The sequence below is a fragment of the Chenopodium quinoa genome, unplaced genomic scaffold (assembly GCF_001683475.1).
Source record: "Chenopodium quinoa cultivar QQ74 unplaced genomic scaffold, ASM168347v1, whole genome shotgun sequence".
NCBI classification, from domain to species: domain Eukaryota; kingdom Viridiplantae; phylum Streptophyta; class Magnoliopsida; order Caryophyllales; family Amaranthaceae; genus Chenopodium; species Chenopodium quinoa.
The window spans coordinates 1,438,570-1,457,498 of record NW_018745080.1 but is presented as its reverse complement, the minus strand read 5'-3'; the positions used below and the strand labels follow the sequence as shown (position 1 = coordinate 1,457,498).

Sequence of the window (18,929 nt, the reverse complement as noted above, 5' to 3'; positions counted from 1 at the left end):
TATACATGTATATATATTGATTACAAATAATATATCACCTTTATATCCAATAAAATAATTTCAATGGAAATAAATACTACTCGGATCATTAAAGGCAATAATAAACAACAATTAGGCAACACTAACCTATATTATTAATAGTACTATGAATTGATGCTCTACGTGATATCGTCACTCTTTGTTATTATATAAAAATGTGTTTGAAGCTATCCAATAATTGTAGTTTGATCGTATTTTGATTATTGCCTTAAAAGTTTATTTGTAGATGATAGCTATTTGTCGAAAAAAAGATACACAAGAAGATGTCACTTGTTACTATGTCCAATGTGTCTTTTACTATGCATCTTATTTATAATGTCGAATGTAATAAATTTATTATCTCAATCACATATTCCAACAAAAGATAATAATTTTTTTTTTGGTATTTACTAAGATATTATTATTTAATTAGGTAATAACAAAAAATTGATTGATATTTCACATTTTCCTAGAATTAAACATACGTAATATGAAAACAACCTTTATTATAAAAGTGATGTTTTAAAGTAATTTCTTTAATATTAGGTATATGAGTAAATTTTATTATTACTTTTTGGGCAAAATTCAATGATACTCCGTCTAAAAGATGTCCAAGTAGTAATGATAGTATCTTGTACCTGAACTAGTGGCTCACTTTTTCTATAGTTAAAAAAGAATTAGAATAGTATTTTAGGTAAATATGGGTGGAAGAATTAAAAACACAAACATTTTATGTAAAGATAATATTTAAGATTTTGAATAATGTTATTATAGTTATATTATACAAATATTCCAAAAATAAAATATTTTTTGCTAAAAGGGAAGGGAGAATTTTGAAGGAAAAAAACAGCACCAGAAAATGACACGTGTCATTCCAAGTGTTTGTTTTACTTTTATGTTATTGATTGGATTTTGGCTTACTAACATTCCCTATAAAGTAAATAGGGAGTATAACCTACTTTTGTAGTTGTATAAGAAATACTATATTTTTTTTTCCCCTAATATGTACAACATTGAAAATTGATTAATTAATTTATATACATATATATATATATTTTTTTTTTTTTTTTTTGACAACAACAACTAAAATGATCTCTCTAAATTGATATATCATGTGAGAAATTTATGACCAAATCATGGATTGATTATGTATTATTAATAATTTTTAATAAATTGATATTATTCTATATTTAGGTAAAGATTTTTCCAATTTTGAAAAAAAATGTTCCAAAGCAATATTCGACCTTGCCGAATGCCCAGACCTCATAGTTGGAACTTGGAAGCATTACACTATTCCTACGTATTTCTCTACAATTCTTCATCCATTTCAATTTTCCAGCCTTTTCAACTAAAATTTCACACTCAATTTCCCTTAATAAATTATCTTTCAATTCCCCCTATTTGATGTACAAAGAAGAAGATTGAGTGCAAAACAATTCTGGGCAAATCAAACTTTTCCCAGAAAATCGAATTCAGAATCGCAAAAACCCTGAAATTGTCACTCGCTTTTAGGTAAATTGTTGTCTTAATTCTTATTTTTGTTGCCCCTTAAAAGGGTTTTCCTTGTTTTTGTTCTTCGCCTTTTTTATACCAACAAGCTCAGAAAAATTCTCAGATTTGGGGGTTTTGCTGAACCCACTAAACCCCTAAATTGGGAAAACTTTTTTTTGGGGGTCAATTGTTCACGATATTAGTGCATAACAATTAAATTTAAAAATTTGGGATTGAATTATTGTTCACAGTTTAGTAATGGGTGATTAACAAATTTAATTTTTTTTTTTGAAAATTAATGTAATTATTCATTTGTTTGTTAGGAGTAAGAAATGGGTAGGAGTCAGTGTGAGATGGATGTAGATGATGGTCCTGAGGAAGAACCTGAGCTTGAAGAGAGTGATTCACCTGACCAAAACCAAACCAGCCTTCCTGCAAATGGGAATGGAAATATGAACGGAAATGGAAATGGGAATGGGAGTGTCAATGGGACCGAAAACTCGTCAAAGAGGGCGCGTGGTGGCGGTGGCGGTGGGGAGGACCATGAAGCAGGTGGAGCATCTGATAACAAGACCCAAAATGGTGTTGGTGGGGACCCTACTACGCCTCGGTCCTCCTCAGGGAGACCGTTGATAAGAACGTTTCATGATGCCAGCGGCGGGCGCTCTAGTAATGGTGCCAAAAGACTTAAGGTAACTAAATCCTTGAAATTGAATTGAATTATCAATTATTAGTACTTGGAAATTGGAAAGGTATATGGCATTATTGTTTTTGTTTTGTTATTATCGAATGCGGTTTAGGAAACAACCCTTGTTTGAATTACTTGTAGATGATTGAAGAGGATGAGGAGGCCGGGACTAAAGAAGAACAAGCTGAGTTCATCAAAGAGCTTGAAGCCTTTTATAAGGAAAGATACATGGAATTTAAGCCCCACAAGTTTTATGGAGAGCCGCTAAATTGCCTTAAGTATGCTCCTTTTATTTTTCATGTTTGCCTCTCGTTCCAATTGCTTAATCATTACTTATTAAATATGAAGTATGTGGAACATGTCAGCTGACAAAGAAATTTCTTATTTCTGTGCTGCTTAGGTTGTGGAGAGCTGTGATTCAATTGGGTGGATATGACAGGGTATGATTCCTTTTGCAGATTCTTTGTTTCAAGTCTTATATATTCTCATTCTTTGTATACTGTGCAGAGCCTGGAAAATGCTAATGGTATGTTTCATGTTTGTGTTAGTTCTTCAAGGGTTTGGCAATAACTTTCCGCTCTAGAGACTAGAAAGTTTCTTAGTTGTTATCCCCTTATACTTCTACTTATGCTGTGTTTCATGATCTGGATATTTTTCTTGTTTTTTACCCCATATTATGCATGAATTTTACATCATATTATTGATGTGCAAGAATGATATGCTGGACCTTGTATTGCCATTTGTGGTTTAAATTTTTTTCCATTGCACGACGAAACAAACATTGTATATCATAGCTTACAGAACTGAGCTGTGCAACCAATTTAGAATTGTATAGGTTGGTACAGGCCTATCATAGGCTAAAACAGCCTGACAACAAATTTGAAAATCATGCAGCATCTATTTCAACTCTTTGCTTGACACTACTATAAAGTATGAATCTATGTTGCACGATCATGACCATGATTGTAATTTGTAACCTTTACCAACATTTAAAACCCTATGTCCAGTTAGTTTAACATGGTCATTTTTCTCAGCTTCCGCATTTAATGTAAGTGCAAGGGTTTGTAAGCACTTGTTTGTTTGTAATGGAATAAAGCGAATGTTGATCTATTGGTTGATTTTATGTTCCTAGTTAACTTGAACCGGATATTCTCTTTCATGAACAAAGGATTGACATAGAAAATTTTAAAAGTTATTGCCATTTTTTTCACAGGTTACCACATACAAGCTGTGGCGGCAAGTTGGAGAATCTTTCCATCCGCCCAAGTAAGAAATGTCTTGTTTATCAATTTTTTTTCTTGTATGTGCTGGAAAAGTCAGAAGATAACAGTTTTTGAAGTGAATAAACTGCATTTTATTTTGGACTTTCTGTTTATTCATAATTCAGGGAGACTCGAATTTGTATAACGTCAGGCATATTATTCTTCTGTTATTTCTCTACATATAACCTATATAAATTCTTTTCTTTCTTGTTTCAGGACCTGCACTACAGTTTCTTGGACATTTCGAATTTTCTATGAGAAGGTAATGCCTTTGTACAAAGATATGGCTATAGGTCTACTTTTTATTGTTTCTTCTTGTGTGCTATACTTCTGTGATTTATTGTATTGTGCGAAGTGCGAACTCAGTTGTATATAATCCTTTGTTGCAAATAATAAGAAACGGAGGTAGTATAAAATTAGTTGTGGATTTGTTGTCAAGGATGAACTTATACATGGTTAGCATTTTGAAATTGAGTTTGTAACTGGGTGCCCTCTTGTTGAACCAATTAAGTCTCAAAGCTAGAGGTAGAAAACTTTTCCTGAGGCTGCAAAGAAGGATTTAATTTACTCTTATACTTCAACTGAAATTCTTGTGTTCACACCTCTAGTATAACTATATTTTATACTTCAACTCTTATACTGACTCCATGTTGCTGTTTTAGCTGCTGTTCAATTTACCAGAGGTTTAATGGATTTATTGTTGCTTTTGCTCTCTGTACAGGCACTTCTGGAATATGAAAAACATAAAAGAGAAATCGGTGAGCTTGAATTTCCTGATGCACCAATGCCTGAGCCATCTGCTGAAAATGAGGTAGACTTCAAGTTTATAAAATTTCTTATAGAGTGATTGTGTGGTGGTTTTTTTTTTTTTTTTTTTCATCTTTCAAATTTCGCATTTGATCAAGTGGCTATGAATTCAGTCTATATTGCTAAGTCTTTTTACTTGGATCTTATGATCCTGGACTCATACTGACAGTATAGTCAATATTGCTAAGTCTTTTTACTTGAATCTTATGATCCTGGACTCTGACAATATTTGTAAAGCCTCTTACTGGGCTTTCTATGTTTTATTTCCTTTTCTTTTCTTCTTCTTCTTCTTCTTTTTTTTTTTTTTTTTTTTTTTTTTTTTTTTTTTTTTTTAAAAAACTTTTTGGTAGCATAGGTTCATGTCATGTTGGCTCATGTCATGGGATGTGACAGTTTTACACTGGCTGTCACTGGCCTACCGTAACCCTCCTCCTTTATCCAGGCTTGGGACTGACAGCGGGAAACCCACTTATGGGATTAAGGCTTTGATTGATTGATTGATTTTTGGTAGCATAGGTGCCTAAGCTTTCTTTTTCATCCCAACTATCCTCAACTCCTCAAGTCCAAGGAGCAATTTCTATGATAAACTTACTTGGAAGGGAAACCATAGAAGATCTAAATGTCTATCTCCTTTACATGTCAATCTCCGGGTAGTCTTAGATGGGAAGATAACACGTGAGAATAAAAAGAAAATTTTTGTAGTCAGCTCTAATTTTCATGCCACTCCTAGGTCGTTAGTATAGGCTATTTATCCCTACAAACCCCAAAAAGGGTAGAAGGAAAAAATTGAATAACCTTCCCCTCCAAAAGTTATAGTTCTTTATGTCCTAATGTGATACTTAAATATTGATGCTTTCTTTTCTGAAAGCTCTATGATGCTTTCTTTTTAAAAATTAGCACATTCCATCACCGGAATATGAAAATAGGGTAAATTTGGGAAATTAGGTGATCTCCTGTTGGCTTTTGCTTCAAATAAGCTCATGTACTACCAGAGTGGCTTTTCCTTGGGTAGGAATCTCTGCAATCTTTTGCATGTTACAGTTTCCTGGGGTTAGCTCCTGGCCTTTAGAGCTAGAGTGGCCTCTAGCCCTCTACACAAAGCTCCCATTCAAATTGCATAAGTTTTTTTTTCTTTCCCCCTTTATTGCGTTTCTGAAGCAATCTAAGCATGATAAGTAGATGCTATTATATTCTTTGTTTGGTATCTGGTAGAACGCAGTCTTAAGAATTTTCTGTTGCGCAGCAAGCAAGACGAGATGGGAAAACAGAAAAAAATTGTCAAGCTTATGGCATTGTATTTTTTTAGAAAAAAACTATTGTAGTCTTGTGCCTTTTTATTTGTCGGGTAAGGGTTAGTGGTGGAAATTTGGAAAATCGTTCTGGATCCTTCCACACTTTAAAGAACATAGATTGAAGATAAGGAGGGGGAATACTTCATCAGATTCCGGGATTTGATTGGTCTCAAATCTCACGTTAAAGACAGCCGGCAAACCATGTTAAGGACACAACTTTCTATTGCTTACATTTTTATTGAATTTAGTGTAACAATTTTTTTGTGATTCATTTTTATTGAGAACAAGATGAGGGAGTGTCGCCTAAGATGGTTTGGCCATGTAAGACGGAGATCAAGTGAGGCTTAGGTAAGGAAGCTCGAAGAATGACAAAGTGATGGAATCGTGAGGGGTAGAGGAAGACCTAAGAAAACTTGGAGGAGGGTGATTGAGAATGATATGAGCCTTTTGGAGATTTAAGGAAAATATAGTGTTGGATAGGACGGATTAGAGGGAAAATTCAATAATTTAAATGTACTACCTCCGTTTCTTTTACCTAAATCCATTGTGTTTTGCAAACACTATTTATTTTTCTTAGTTAAGTTTGTTCAAACTTTTTATGTGTATTTACTCTTGTTAAACTTTTTTATTTTTTAATTTTAATCACCCCTTAGTCCTCCTTTATAACACTTTTTCAAATTTTTATTTTAATATCCTCTTTTTAGGTTTTCACCTTACGTTGTCCTCATTTTTTTGCTCACTATTTTTTTTTTTTTTTTTTCATTTTTCTTCCACTTTCATTATACTCCCTCTGTCGTCCCTTTTTTATTGCTGCATAGAGCAAAGTTCACTTTTTTGAGAAGCAAGCTAATATTGTGTACATGGGGTTGCAAGTGGGGTTGATGAAGAGAGAGAGAGAGAGAGAGAAAGCAAGAGGGGTTGCAAGTGGGAAAAATTATGAAATAAGTTAATGGAGCAATCTCAATGTGACATCCCAAAGAGGATTACAGGACAAACAAAAAGGAATGGAGTATCTCTTTTGCATCTTTGTTCCATTTTTTGGTGGACAGTTCCTTATGACGATTCGTGTTAGCCGACTCCAAATCATCTTGGGACTAAGACTGCTGTTGTTGTTAGCTTTACTAATGATATGGTGCAAAATTCTGATGTGTTGAATCTCCGTTTTAGGGAAATGCTTACCAAGCCAGTTCAGGAAGGGTGAGGAGGGATGCTGCTGCTCGTGCAATGCAGGGTTGGCATGCTCAGCGGGACATTGGATTGGGAGAAGTAGGGGAGCCCATTATTAAGGTATACAATGGTGGAGAATTGGCTTTATAATACTTAGCACGTTTGGTGTATATGCATAAGAATTGAAATGTGGTACAGACTATGGCACATTTTAGGATTTAGTAGGCAATAGAATAGAGCTACTGTATATAAGAAGTATTACAGCTGAGCAATGTGATATGTTGGACAAGAAGGGAAAAAGGGAAAAAGAATATTTAAAAACCCTCCTTTCCCTTTACCTTCTCTTAATGACCTGTTGTATTCTCCTCCCTCCTTTGTCACAGTTCCTCTTCTTAGTTCCTGCCTATGTGTCCACGGAACAAAGCCATTGCCCATCCAATCGCCTAGATTTAACCCATAGAGCATTAAAACTCTTTCCATTTTGTGCTTTCTTTCTCAACCCCATCTCTTATACTTGTTGAATTCGGAGTTGCTAGTTCTAAAGACGCCCTAGGCCCTTTTCCTTACGATATTAACTCCCCTTATTTATTATTTTTTTTTTCCCTTTGTTTCCTCCTATTAATCTTGTCTAGAGTTGTAAAAATGCTAAGTGGGGATGTAGTGCTCGCCAAGCATGTGAACTTGAGGTTTGGCACTTGATTTTTTTTTTTTTTTTTTTATTAGAAAATTTGATGACATGATAGACGTTAAAGAAAGAAATCAAAATTTTACAGTATAAAAATATACTGCAAATATTTACTAAATTACTTGCAAGCTGACCTGAACCTGACTGAGCTTAGCCTCATCCATTTTAGAGATTTGGCTTTGCTGGTCTAGCCAAGCAGAGTTGAAGAGTCCTCTGAGCTGGGCTCTGCTCTGTTACATTCCAAATCTTGTCGAATGCACTGGCGATGGCTCACCTGTTGCTGTCAGAATTTCTTGATTGGGGCTAACAAGGGTAGGGTATCTTGGCAAGGGGAATGGGTGATGACAGGAGGAGGAGCAAGTGTAGCACTGGTGGTAGTAGATGGCAGCCTGCGTTGGTGGAGGAGGCTCTAAGCATATGGGATCATGGGGATGGTGAAGAATTTTGTGTTTTGTAGGGGGAGGAATATATAGTTTTGTTTCTTCATTTTTGATTTTATCTTAATCAATCTCAAGTAGTATATTCTTGGAATATCTTAATGCCCTTTAGCCTCTAATTCTGACCAGCAAATAAGTCTCTAGTACATATCACTTTTGTAACTAAGTTTTCTTTTTGTGGAGTTTAATTTGCATATCACTAATGTTAAGGTAATTCTAAGTCAATATTTGTGAAAAGATTCTGTGATGTTTTGACTTTCTGGTTTGGAGATTCATAATTTGATAACCTGTTCATCTTCATTCTCCCGAGATTTTATTAAATGCTTTTTGCTTGCAGGATAAGAGCATTAATTCTTCACAAAAGCGTGAAAAGCATCTGAAAAACATTGGTATATTGCTGTATCTTATCATGCTTTTTATACATGCGTTTAGCTGAAATCGTTGCTGATATGTTTGCATGATTATGTGATGCAGGTGTAAAGCAGAAGAAACCAATTAATCCAGAGCTTGCAGAAAATGAGATGCCTGAAGCAAACAAACAGTTGAGATTCCCAGATTCTCCTCTCCTCTTAGACCCCTTTTGGTCCCCCTCCCCAACATATACAAACACAGAAGACCCTATAAAACAAGAAGACATGATTGAGCATAGCATTTGTATATCCTTTCTGGCTAAACCAAACAAAATACGAAAAGATATGCCTCTGTTTAGTCTTCCAGTCACTTGTAACAACTTTAAATGCTACATGTTATATGACTATTTATGGAATAAAAAATTAAAGAAACCAGCTGCAAAAACTTAGGGGAGAAGGCTGATGACTAGAATTTATGTAGTAAGTGTAATTTTGCCAAACTCACCTGACTTATGTATCTACTGAACCACATTTCCCTCTTAATTTCAGGACAGTGCCAACAGTTCTGGATGCCGGCCCCCCAGCTGATTGGGTGAAAATCAATGTCAGAGAAAGTGTGAGTTTTCTGAGGCTGGTTCCTAGTTCCTACATAACTCAGTTGTAACTTTCTCCCCCTTCAAGCAAATGTTTCTTGTTGCTGATGATGTTTTGGTTTGTATTTCTTCCTCTTCTCTTGCAGAAAGATTGTTTTGAGGTTTATGCCTTAGTCCCAGGGCTTCTTCGAGAGGAGGTACCGTATTTCACCCTTGTAGAATGAGATTATGTGTTCCTTTTAATCCTCTGGCTTGATGTTCTCTTTCTCTTGCATTTCTGTTCTCCATGAAAATAATCACCTATATTTGCAGATAGGTTTTCACTTTTTGATTGAAAAGATCTGTTTTTACTAATTAAAATACTTACTAAATATGAAACTCTCTGTTTTGAACCTTCAGAATTCATACGGTTTGGTTGCTTGGGTAATGCTATTTTTTCATCACAAAAATATTTATTATATACTTCGTATACATGAAAGGTTTAAGTTGCTAGGTATATGGGCATCATAGGTTGTGCTTTACAATGGTCAATTAGGCAGATCAATGTAGGGAGAATAACGGGGAGACTGCTCAGTTTTGAAATGCAGTTATGAAGTTTTATGTGGTACTGTGTATTGTAGTATATAAGATATCTATGTTAGAGAGAGCTATTATGAAATAAAGTTCAAATTTAACACATAGGCATACAAGTTTCATCTGGACATTTGGTGAAAGATTGGGGCTTCTTGGGATGCTATGGCTTCGCAATGTTATCTCCAATCTCCATATTTCTGTATGGTATCTAAATTCTTTTCATCATTCATACATCAATAAATGCTTGTCGGCATTCCTTAATATTGTGGTTTCATTAAAGGGCCTCCTTTATCTGATGTACTTTCCTTACATATTTTTCAAAAGGTGTGCCTCTTGATTTAAATTGATGAAATACACTTCACCTTCTGTCTCTTAATCCTTCAGGTCCGCGTTCAGTCTGATCCTGCTGGTCGTCTGGTCATCACCGGTCAGCCAGAGCAGCTTGACAATCCCTGGGGCATCACTCCGTTTAGGAAGGTAAATTGCAACAAAGTTTGATTTTGGGTGGTTCTGTGCTTTGTATTACAGGTCCATTAGTTCATCTAAGCATGCTTTTCCAGAACCTGCATATTATTAGATCTTTCCGCTCATGACATGCTTGTAAAATCATCATTTAGTGATGTCATTGGACAATTTAATCTTATGGTTTTATCATTTAGCCTCATCGCAGCTTCACTATGTGTTGGCTTAAGTGGTGGGTTATGTTATCAAATCTTAGATGTATTAGTATCTCTTATCATGTTAGAGGATTCATGAAATGAGATTAAGGAACGGCCACTCATGTCTAGACAGATGAAAAGAGATTAGTGGTCTAATGAACTTGCTTCCATTTCCTACACCTAAGCCTAAGCTCAGTCTTTTGCCTGATTGCAAGAGAGAGTGGGATAGGAGGAAGAAGAAGAAAATGTGTTATAATCTGACTAATTCCGTGTGGTTGATGGCTTTCAGATTGTTATCTTTCCGGTGAGGATAGATCCACTACATACTTCTGCTGTTGTTAGCTTGCATGGAAGGCTCTTTGTCCGTGTTCCTTTTGACCGGTCAAATACCTGAACATTCTTCTTGCATATTCTAGTGATTCTCATTAGTCTACCAGGGAAGTATGAAGGAGCAGAAGTTGCTACTTTTGGGGGAAGAATATTGGAATTAGAGAAGCTGACTAATTGTTGTTCTTAGGTTAGGAGAATTAAGGGACATATCTGATTTCTTGCCTGCAACTTTGTGGCTCTAGTGACATTTGTAGTGGTACAGCTTCCAATTTTGTAAATTTAAGTAGATGAAAATTAATTCTGTTCATTGTTGAATGAATGTATGATGCTGTTTATCTACATCTGCTTTCTTCTAATAGTATAATTGGAAAAACTAACTCTTACACAATTATCTACACCAAAAAATAATCGGAACTAGATTATTTGATGTTGAGAGAACCAAAATTGCCTGATTTAACTTCTGGAAATTAAAGGCCTCTAAATTCACTTGATATTGGTTCTCTTTTTTCTTTTCTGCTTCTTGAAAACATATATCTAGGCTCTTAAATATGAACATACATAAATATAATCAAAACCATGTTTTTTTTTCAATGAGCAAAACAGATTTGGTAATGAAATTGGTATACTTAATATTCTCTTCATATGACAAAATGAAGGTCAATTAACTTAGGCTCGGTTGAGTTGTATCGCCTCAACTTAGGTAAATACATGTTTTAGCAAAATTACATTTTAAAATTTTGATATCTTTAATTACAAATATGGAAAAATTATAAAAAATGATATTAATAAACTAAAAATTGAGATGAATCTAACACTATTTTTCCTTGAGTATAAATTAGAAATGCTAATTAAAGTAGAGTATATAATAGTTTAAAAGTCAAAGTGTTGCATTTAAAAGAGAACGGAGGAAGTATATATATATATAGATTTCCGTAAGAATACTAGATGCCTAGAACAAAAAGAAACGAAAGTAGTAACATTCTGGAAGAGGAATTCTCAGCCTATAATAATTTGAGTCATGAATGACTCTAATAACATACATTGGTATTAAATTATACTTTAGATGGTATTATTTTGATACCAAAATACTTATTCAGTGGTACCACCGTACCAATGAGGTAACGAATGCTTTAAATATCAACACCGTGTTATTAGAGTAATTCATGACTCAAATTATTAGAGTTAGAGAATTCCTCCACTCCATAATGCAGATTTAGTGAAACCATAGGCTAGCAATGTTGAAATATGTCAAAAAAAATAAAAAAAAAATGGTTGAAATATGTCAAACATCAGAAGATTCAGAACACTAAATTACAAAAATTTGTAAACGAAAAGAAGGCCACGGAACCCGCCACTTGATTCGCATAAACTGATAAACTGAATGCCCAGTTGCTGAAGCAACATATAACTCAAAAATGATGTTAGAAAATTGACAAAACCCCAGATTCCAAACTATGAGAGAGGAGCAACAACACCCATTGTTGCTTCACCCCAATAACCCCAACAATATGGTTGATGGAAGAATCACAAATACAGATGATTTGATTGGAGGAGAGAGAAAGACATGGGATGAGCTCAAAAAGATATGGAAGATTGCTGGGCCTTCCATCTTTTGCCGTTTTGCTATGTTTTCTCTTACTATTATCACTCAATCTTTGGCTGGTCATTTGAGTGACCTTGATCTTGCTGCTTTTTCCATTGCTACCACCTTTCTTATCTCCATTAGCTTTGGTTTCTTGGTATGATTTCCTTCTGTCTCTTCGTTTGTCCTTTAATTTGATCAACATTACTGTATTTCAGGGTTTTGTATTGATTTTGATTAAATTCACTAAGTGGGATTTGTTGGGGTTTTTGAAATGTTTAAGGGTTTTTAGTTGATTTGTGTAGAGACTAGAGAGTGACAAAGAGCAATGATGTTGACAAGATTCGATTTTACATCTTGAACTTTATTCTATTCTAGGTCTTGGGTACCATGACTAACATCTACAAGGACTACAATGAACTTTTCCTTGCTTGCTAAGCTAGCTGACATCCACAACTATATGTGATGGAAAAGAGTTCTATATTACGCCAAGTATAGGTTACTATTCTATTGGTATTTATTTTGAAGGAAATTAGGTATATTTAAGGTCTATATGTGGGTGCTTAAGGAGGTTAATGCTTATAAAAAGAGGGTGTTTTTTTGCTTGTAGGTTGATGATGGGTGATTGCAGGTTAATTAGTGACTCTAATTTTGTTTTGTTGATGATAAAGCATTATATAACTATGATGATCTTGTGTGTAAATAGATTCATTTATATGTTTACATCTAGACTGTATATTTTCATCGACAATCTTTCATTATCTCCTACATTACCTAAACCTTGGATTATAAAGGTAAAAAATATCTCTCTAGATAACAATTATAAGATCTTTCACTCTTATGGATTATTGAGTATACAACATCTCCGACTCCTATAGTAACCATTTTTGTAATATTGGAGGTATTATTGATGGTGTATAAACATGAAGGGAAATAAATCGTTATTAGTCAGAGAGTTGTTGAGGGGATTTTTTTTCCCTGTCACACTGTTAATTTGTTATTTATAGCTAAAATGGACTTACTATTCAAGTATTGTTGTTCAAAGTATAATTTGAATGTACAGCATTTAAAAATGGTCATGAATTATGTTACTTGGACTCGAGTACCCATGTCCGACATGGGTACGTGTCCAAGCGTCCGACTCGGTTATTTTGTGAAAAAATTTCATGATTTTGAATTAAAAGTGAAGTGTCCGGGTGTCATACCCATGTCCGAGTGTCGAGGGTCCAATACGGGTACGTGAGGTGAAACGAAGAATCCAAGTAACATAAGTACTCATGAACTCATAATAAGCCATATCCATATTTTTGTTATACATATATGATGGGCATGAGTAGGGCACAGGGATTGGGGATTACACTTGGGGCAACAGCAAAGTTAAGATGTTATTTGGAGCTTATGTAAGATTGGGAAGAAAGGTCTCTGTTACCTTTTTAAATTGATTTATGATGTTCAGATAGGAATGGCAACTGCATTGGAGACATTATGTGGGCAAGCCTATGGTGCTAGACAACACCACATGCTAGGAATCTACGTGCAGCGCTCATGTGTAGTTCTCTCTTTTTGTGCAATTCTTTTGCTTCCCATGTTCATATTTGCTGCACCTCTACTGAAGATTCTTGGCTCATAATTTACTGGCTTAGTGGCAAGATGGCTGATCCCCATGCACCTGAGCTTTGTATTTCAATTCTCATTTCAGAGATTCTTGCAGAGTCAACTAAAAATGGCTATTATTGCTTGGTCTTCTGCTGTGTCTCTGGGAGTCCATGCCATTATTAGCTGGCTTTTTGTTTATAAGCTTGGCGTTGGTATAGTTGGGACTGCCCTTACTCTTGATTTCTCTTGGTGGCTCTCAGTTTTTATAATGTATGGGTATGTTCTTTATGGTGGGTGTCCTAAGACATGGAATGGTTTCTCATGGCTTGCTTTTACTGATTTGTGGGACTTCTTCAAGCTTGCCTTGGCTTCTGGTGTCATGGTCCTGTAGGTATTTTGACTCATAATTTACTTTTCTAATTTTGGATTTGGTCTATTGTTTAGCTCTTCAGGATATGATTTCTATTCAAAGTTTCTATCTGAAACTAGTTATTTAGGCTAGCCTTGACTGATATAATTAACTTCACTTATGTTGATGAGTTAATTCTTATTAGTTGATTTAAATCTATCTATGAAATGATTTTTTTAATGTTATGTTCTTTATTGCAGGTGTTATAAGTCAATGAGCAAATAATAAATATGATCTTTTCCATTATTTTCAATGTGTTGTAGATTGGAGAATGTCTACTATCGGTTGCTGGTTATAGCGTCTGGGGATGCTGGAAGCTCGCATGTTGATGTTGATGCTCTCTCTATATGGTTGGACATGGATCCTTGTTGTTGTTTTGGTTTATGCTTATCATTAGCCTAATCAGCTTCTCCAATTGTTGATGAAGTCATGTTGTTTATGCAATTGGTATTCCAAACTGACTAGTTTTTAATTTAGTTGTTATTCTAAAATGGAAACTAAAATGAAGTATTAAATTATATAAATATTTATTCTTATGTGGAATGATTTTTTTTTTTTTTTTTGGTATTAAGAGGTCAGGTAATATGGAATGGATGCTAGTATTATATCTGAAAGTGCTCGCCTAATTAGGTTTGGTGGATTTTCATTGACAGTGTGACCTTGTTTGGCTGGGAGTCTATGGTTCCTCTTGGAATACTCGCTGCCACTGGGTAACTTCTTCAAAGTTGCAATGTTCTTGTTTTAATATTGACTATAGAAAATGTAATGTCAATTTCTGAATTATTTCATTCTTGGTGTACAGCGTGCGAGTAGCCATTGAGTTGGGAGCAGGAAATGTCAGTGGTGCCAAGTTTGCTGCCAAAGTGTGTATGCTGACATCTTTAATCATTGGAATGATATTCTCCTCACTGGTCTTAGCTATCCCTGACAAACTAGCAATGATTTTCACACCTAATTCATCCGTGATCTCTGTTGTCCGCAAGTTAGCATATCTGCTGGCTCCCACCATTTTCCTGAATAGCATCCCTCCAGTTCTGTTAGGTGATTTGTTTTTATTTATTGGAAAAATGTTTTGAATAGACTGTCTTGATTTCATTATCTAACAGATTCAATGATTTTCCTCAGGCGTAGCAGTTGGATCAGGTTGGCAAGCGTTGGCAGCATATATAAACATTGGAAGCTATTACTTGGTGGGCTTCCCTCTCGGGATTTTTATAGGACGGGTGCTAAACTTTGGATACATGGTAAGTTGTAATAGACTGGAAACTTGTAATTTTAGACATGAGGAAGAACAGGATTAGGGGAATACTGGTGATTTAATGCAATTAAATAATCACGAAGGAGAATTACAGTCCAAACCCAGTCCTTTGAGTGGATGGACAATCTCAACTACAAGCTAATAAAGGAATATAAACCTAAAAGTACTTTCATTGTCCTCCCTGATATCCTCTATATATAACATTCTGAATTCCTTTCCCTCTATCACCTCTAACAAACTTTCTGGCCCGTTTCTTAAGTTACTTCTAATAGACTAATTATGCACACCCAACTTAAGCTTTTTATGTACTATCTCCTACGTTGTTATAATTTTAGCATCAACCAATCTCCAAACTTGTCAATGGTGACAAGTATATACAGCTTTGATTGGTACTCTTTCCGTGCCACTGAATTTGCCTCATATTCCTTTTTTGGATGTCCTATTGAGTTTGCTCCATACCGTAAATGGCATAAGGGACCATTACTTTGCTCTCACATACACTACTTTGGTCACACCAATTTCTCACTCGTCAACTTTATCCAACCAGTACATAAAAAAAGTACGGAGTAAATTTAATGGGATGGAGGGAGTAATTATAAATGGCTACCCTTGGAGGACATGAGAAATAAGGATAAATTATTTTCTGATTAGATTATTTGTGATGACTGACAATGCCCCTTTATTTTTTCTTTTCTTCCCTTCCAAATGATCAGGGAATCTGGGCTGGAATGCTTGGTGGGAGTGTGATACAGATATTGCTTCTGGCCATCGTTGCAGTCACGTATGGATGGGAAAAGGAGGTACTGAACTTGAAAGTCATTAAAACAAAACCAGCAGGTGTATATAAGTGCATCGCATCTGATGTTTTTTCCTTACGTGATGTTAAGTATCAATTGTCTGTGACCTCAATTGTCTGCAGGTTCAGAAAGCTCGCGGCAAACACATTTTGATGGATAAAGCTGTAGATGACTAGACATTTCGATCTGCTCAATGTGCTTTGTTATCCATCTTACGTGGCAGGTGCCATGGTTTGGCCTATGACTTTGATTATTTTTAAAGGTACTTTATTTTACTTATTAGCAAATGATCCATATATAAAATTTGTGCTGTCTCCTCACTTCTTCCCGCTAAGTTAAGTTGTTATGTATACTTCTCTGTCAAGAAGGCAATGAAAGGTTTGATTGCAGAAAGGCGTAGTTTTGGAATTTATAAGTCCTCAATCTGTAAGGTTGGCTGTAGATCTAGTGAATTCCAGGATGCTGTGAATATTCTTGAATCTTGATAATAAATTTGCAAAATGAGTTTGCGGCCTGTTTATGAGTCAATTTAAGGGTACTCATTTTACATGGCATTGTGATTGTGTCATCTCCAATTAAGTCAAAGACTCGAACTAAGGCTAGCCTTGCCTGTTGTATAATAACAAAGTGGTTGCAAACTCATTTTGCTAAATTTAGGAGAACTCATTTTACATGGCATTGTGATTGTGTCATCTTCGATTAAGTCAAAGACTGTAACTAAGGCTAGCCTTGCCTGTTGTATAATAACAAAAGATTTTTGGGCCATGCAAAATAAATTGTAAAATTCCCAGCATTTAGTGACTATACCTATCTACCTTTTCTTAAGACAAACTCTTTAGAGAGGAGAGGGGAGGTCCAAAGCAGGGGTAACACTCAAACAATTTTTAAACTAAATAAATTGTATCTCGTCCTCTGAATGCCACTACCCATAATTTTTCTTTTTCTCCTATTTATACCTGGATATGATGATATTCGAAATTGTGGATGTCGTGGATCTCCAATTTTACGAATGGATTTGAAGTGTCTAACAATAGAAATTAGGATTTTTAAGGAATTAAGTTAAACCCTTACCTATACATCTTCTGTATGAGGTGAGCAGCCGCATGGCTGAATTCTCTTCCTATTCACCCTGTTCCTTATGAACTCTGATGGGGGTTTTATGAAGCGCCACATGGTTGACCGGCATTTAGAAATATGGCTGACTGGTGTTCTGACTCTTCTGTGGTTTCACTCAACTGGATGATTCTCTGCACAAATGCAGTGCACACAAAGGATCCTCCACATGTAAATGCCTGATTCGCCTGGTCAGAAGAATAATTTGATTTGATCCTAAAGCTAAGGTTCGGTCTGAGTCAAGAAGGAAATGTGAGGCAATGAGCAAAGAAGTGTGTTTCTGACTTGCTGTATTTTATTGATTTGCTGTTATTTCTTTTCCTGCTTGCATTCATTAATTGAACTTGCCTGCAGGGAATTGTTCAAGGATTGCATGGTTTTAAAAAAAAAAAAAAAAAAAAAAAATTCAAGGATTGCAAGTTTATTACTCCTATTTGGTTTTTCAAGTGTTGATTTCATTATGTGATAGGTTAAACACTTAAATCTCTCTAATTGGGGTCAATCTTTTGCAGTCAGGCAGAGCTGAAGCAAAACCGATGTTGCTGTTAGGGTGATTAAATGATTGCTACACTCAAATCTCTAACTTAGACAATACGGAGTACTATACATCTGCATTAGCATGCATTTCCTGCATTTTTTATTCTCTTTATTTAAAAACTTTGCAAAATTAAAAATATGCATCAATAAGACATGGGTGACTGCAGTTCAATTTTAATAACTCAATACAGGAAAATTATAAGTCGTAACTGGTTTTTTCTTAAAAAATTTAATTATTATTGATATTATTGTAATACAGAGTATAGTTATGGGAAAATTGTAAAATAATAGTGTTTGAATTGCAGAATCTAGAATACAGATTATATATTTAGAGCTTGGATAGAATTGGTGTTTTAAGTCAAAGAATTTCTGGTGAGTACATTTGCAAGCTAAAAATGTGTAGGCAAATATTCCATGTAATCAAAGAAGCCCTCCATAACCTTCTTTTATCCTTCCATGCGGTAGTTCTGTATAATGGTGAATAAGAACACCTTGATCTGCTGCTCTCTTGCAATAAAGAGGTAAAGAAACTGCAGGAAGTCTTGCAGAAATTCTTTGTAAACTCGGTAAGCTTTTATGCTTTGGGCTTCAATGTCAGTTTATATGGTAGAATCTCTATCAAATTAGTGTAACCAGCAGTAACCAAAACATGATCCATACAGACGACTGCATATCCCATGTTTCTCAGCAACAGAACAAGAAAATCGCTGTGTTTTGTACAACCATGCCCCCCTCAAATTTCCTGATGTAAACTGTTTCCTCTGCTAATGCTAACAATGATAGTGCATCAGCCTGCGCCCCCATAAGTGCGAAATGCTGGCGGGGCAATTGGGGGCATGGATGTGGCATGGCCCGTGCACAAAAGAATTATAAGAGTGCATGATATGCACCAAATAATGGACATTTGACATTGGCACTCCTAGTCTAGGAGATTTTGACATTCTTCTTTGCGGATAGGCCATGTAATGCAAAAAATTGTTTTACAATGAAAGTGTCAATTACTTTTGGAGCGCCAAAATCATTTTTCTAAAACTCTTGCTAAATTATGAAGTTGTAATGTAAATATATTATGTCAATTTGTAGCGTTTTAACAATGTCAAAAACTTTTTTTTATTTTTATTATTTTTATATATTGATGATATATTAATTTTTTTTTTTTTTTTGTTGAAACATATTGATGATATATTAACTCCTGAAAGAAGAATATACGTAGTTATTTTTCTAATGCAAGGATAGTCACAAATGGTACATAATGTACATGAAATTCGACCTCAATGTTTGAATA

General features: G+C 35.0%; 2 protein-coding genes across 4 annotated transcripts; both read left to right on the top strand.

The window, feature by feature from the left end:
* Nucleotides 1-1,219: 1,219 nt before the first annotated feature.
* On the top strand, nucleotides 1,220-10,691 carry LOC110709700 (AT-rich interactive domain-containing protein 5-like). Of its 2 annotated transcripts, XM_021887924.1 has the most exons (14): nucleotides 1,220-1,530; nucleotides 1,833-2,201; nucleotides 2,339-2,475; nucleotides 2,598-2,637; nucleotides 3,411-3,463; nucleotides 3,676-3,721; nucleotides 4,181-4,270; nucleotides 6,726-6,845; nucleotides 8,185-8,236; nucleotides 8,322-8,388; nucleotides 8,747-8,813; nucleotides 8,937-8,987; nucleotides 9,748-9,840; nucleotides 10,312-10,691. In XM_021887924.1, exons 2-14 carry the CDS (start codon nucleotides 1,842-1,844, stop codon nucleotides 10,414-10,416), a joined length of 1,281 nt encoding a protein of 426 aa, XP_021743616.1. In that variant the 5' UTR covers nucleotides 1,220-1,530; nucleotides 1,833-1,841; the 3' UTR covers nucleotides 10,417-10,691. The 2 variants fall into 2 exon arrangements, with proteins under 2 accessions (XP_021743616.1, XP_021743617.1); XM_021887925.1 differs by lacking the exon at nucleotides 6,726-6,845 and having other exon boundaries at nucleotides 1,221-1,530.
* A 663-nt stretch (nucleotides 10,692-11,354) lies between these two features.
* On the top strand, nucleotides 11,355-18,206 carry LOC110709699 (protein DETOXIFICATION 28-like). Of its 2 annotated transcripts, none has more exons than XM_021887922.1 (9): nucleotides 11,355-12,091; nucleotides 13,634-13,917; nucleotides 14,203-14,289; nucleotides 14,593-14,649; nucleotides 14,742-14,980; nucleotides 15,065-15,183; nucleotides 15,911-15,997; nucleotides 16,117-16,256; nucleotides 17,620-18,206. In XM_021887922.1, the coding sequence occupies exons 1-8, from the start codon at nucleotides 11,807-11,809 to the stop codon at nucleotides 16,168-16,170; spliced, it is 1,212 nt and encodes a 403-aa protein (XP_021743614.1). In that variant the 5' UTR covers nucleotides 11,355-11,806; the 3' UTR covers nucleotides 16,171-16,256; nucleotides 17,620-18,206. The 2 variants fall into 2 exon arrangements, with proteins under 2 accessions (XP_021743614.1, XP_021743615.1); XM_021887923.1 differs by having other exon boundaries at nucleotides 11,980-12,091; nucleotides 12,313-13,917.
* Nucleotides 18,207-18,929: the final 723 nt, after the last annotated feature.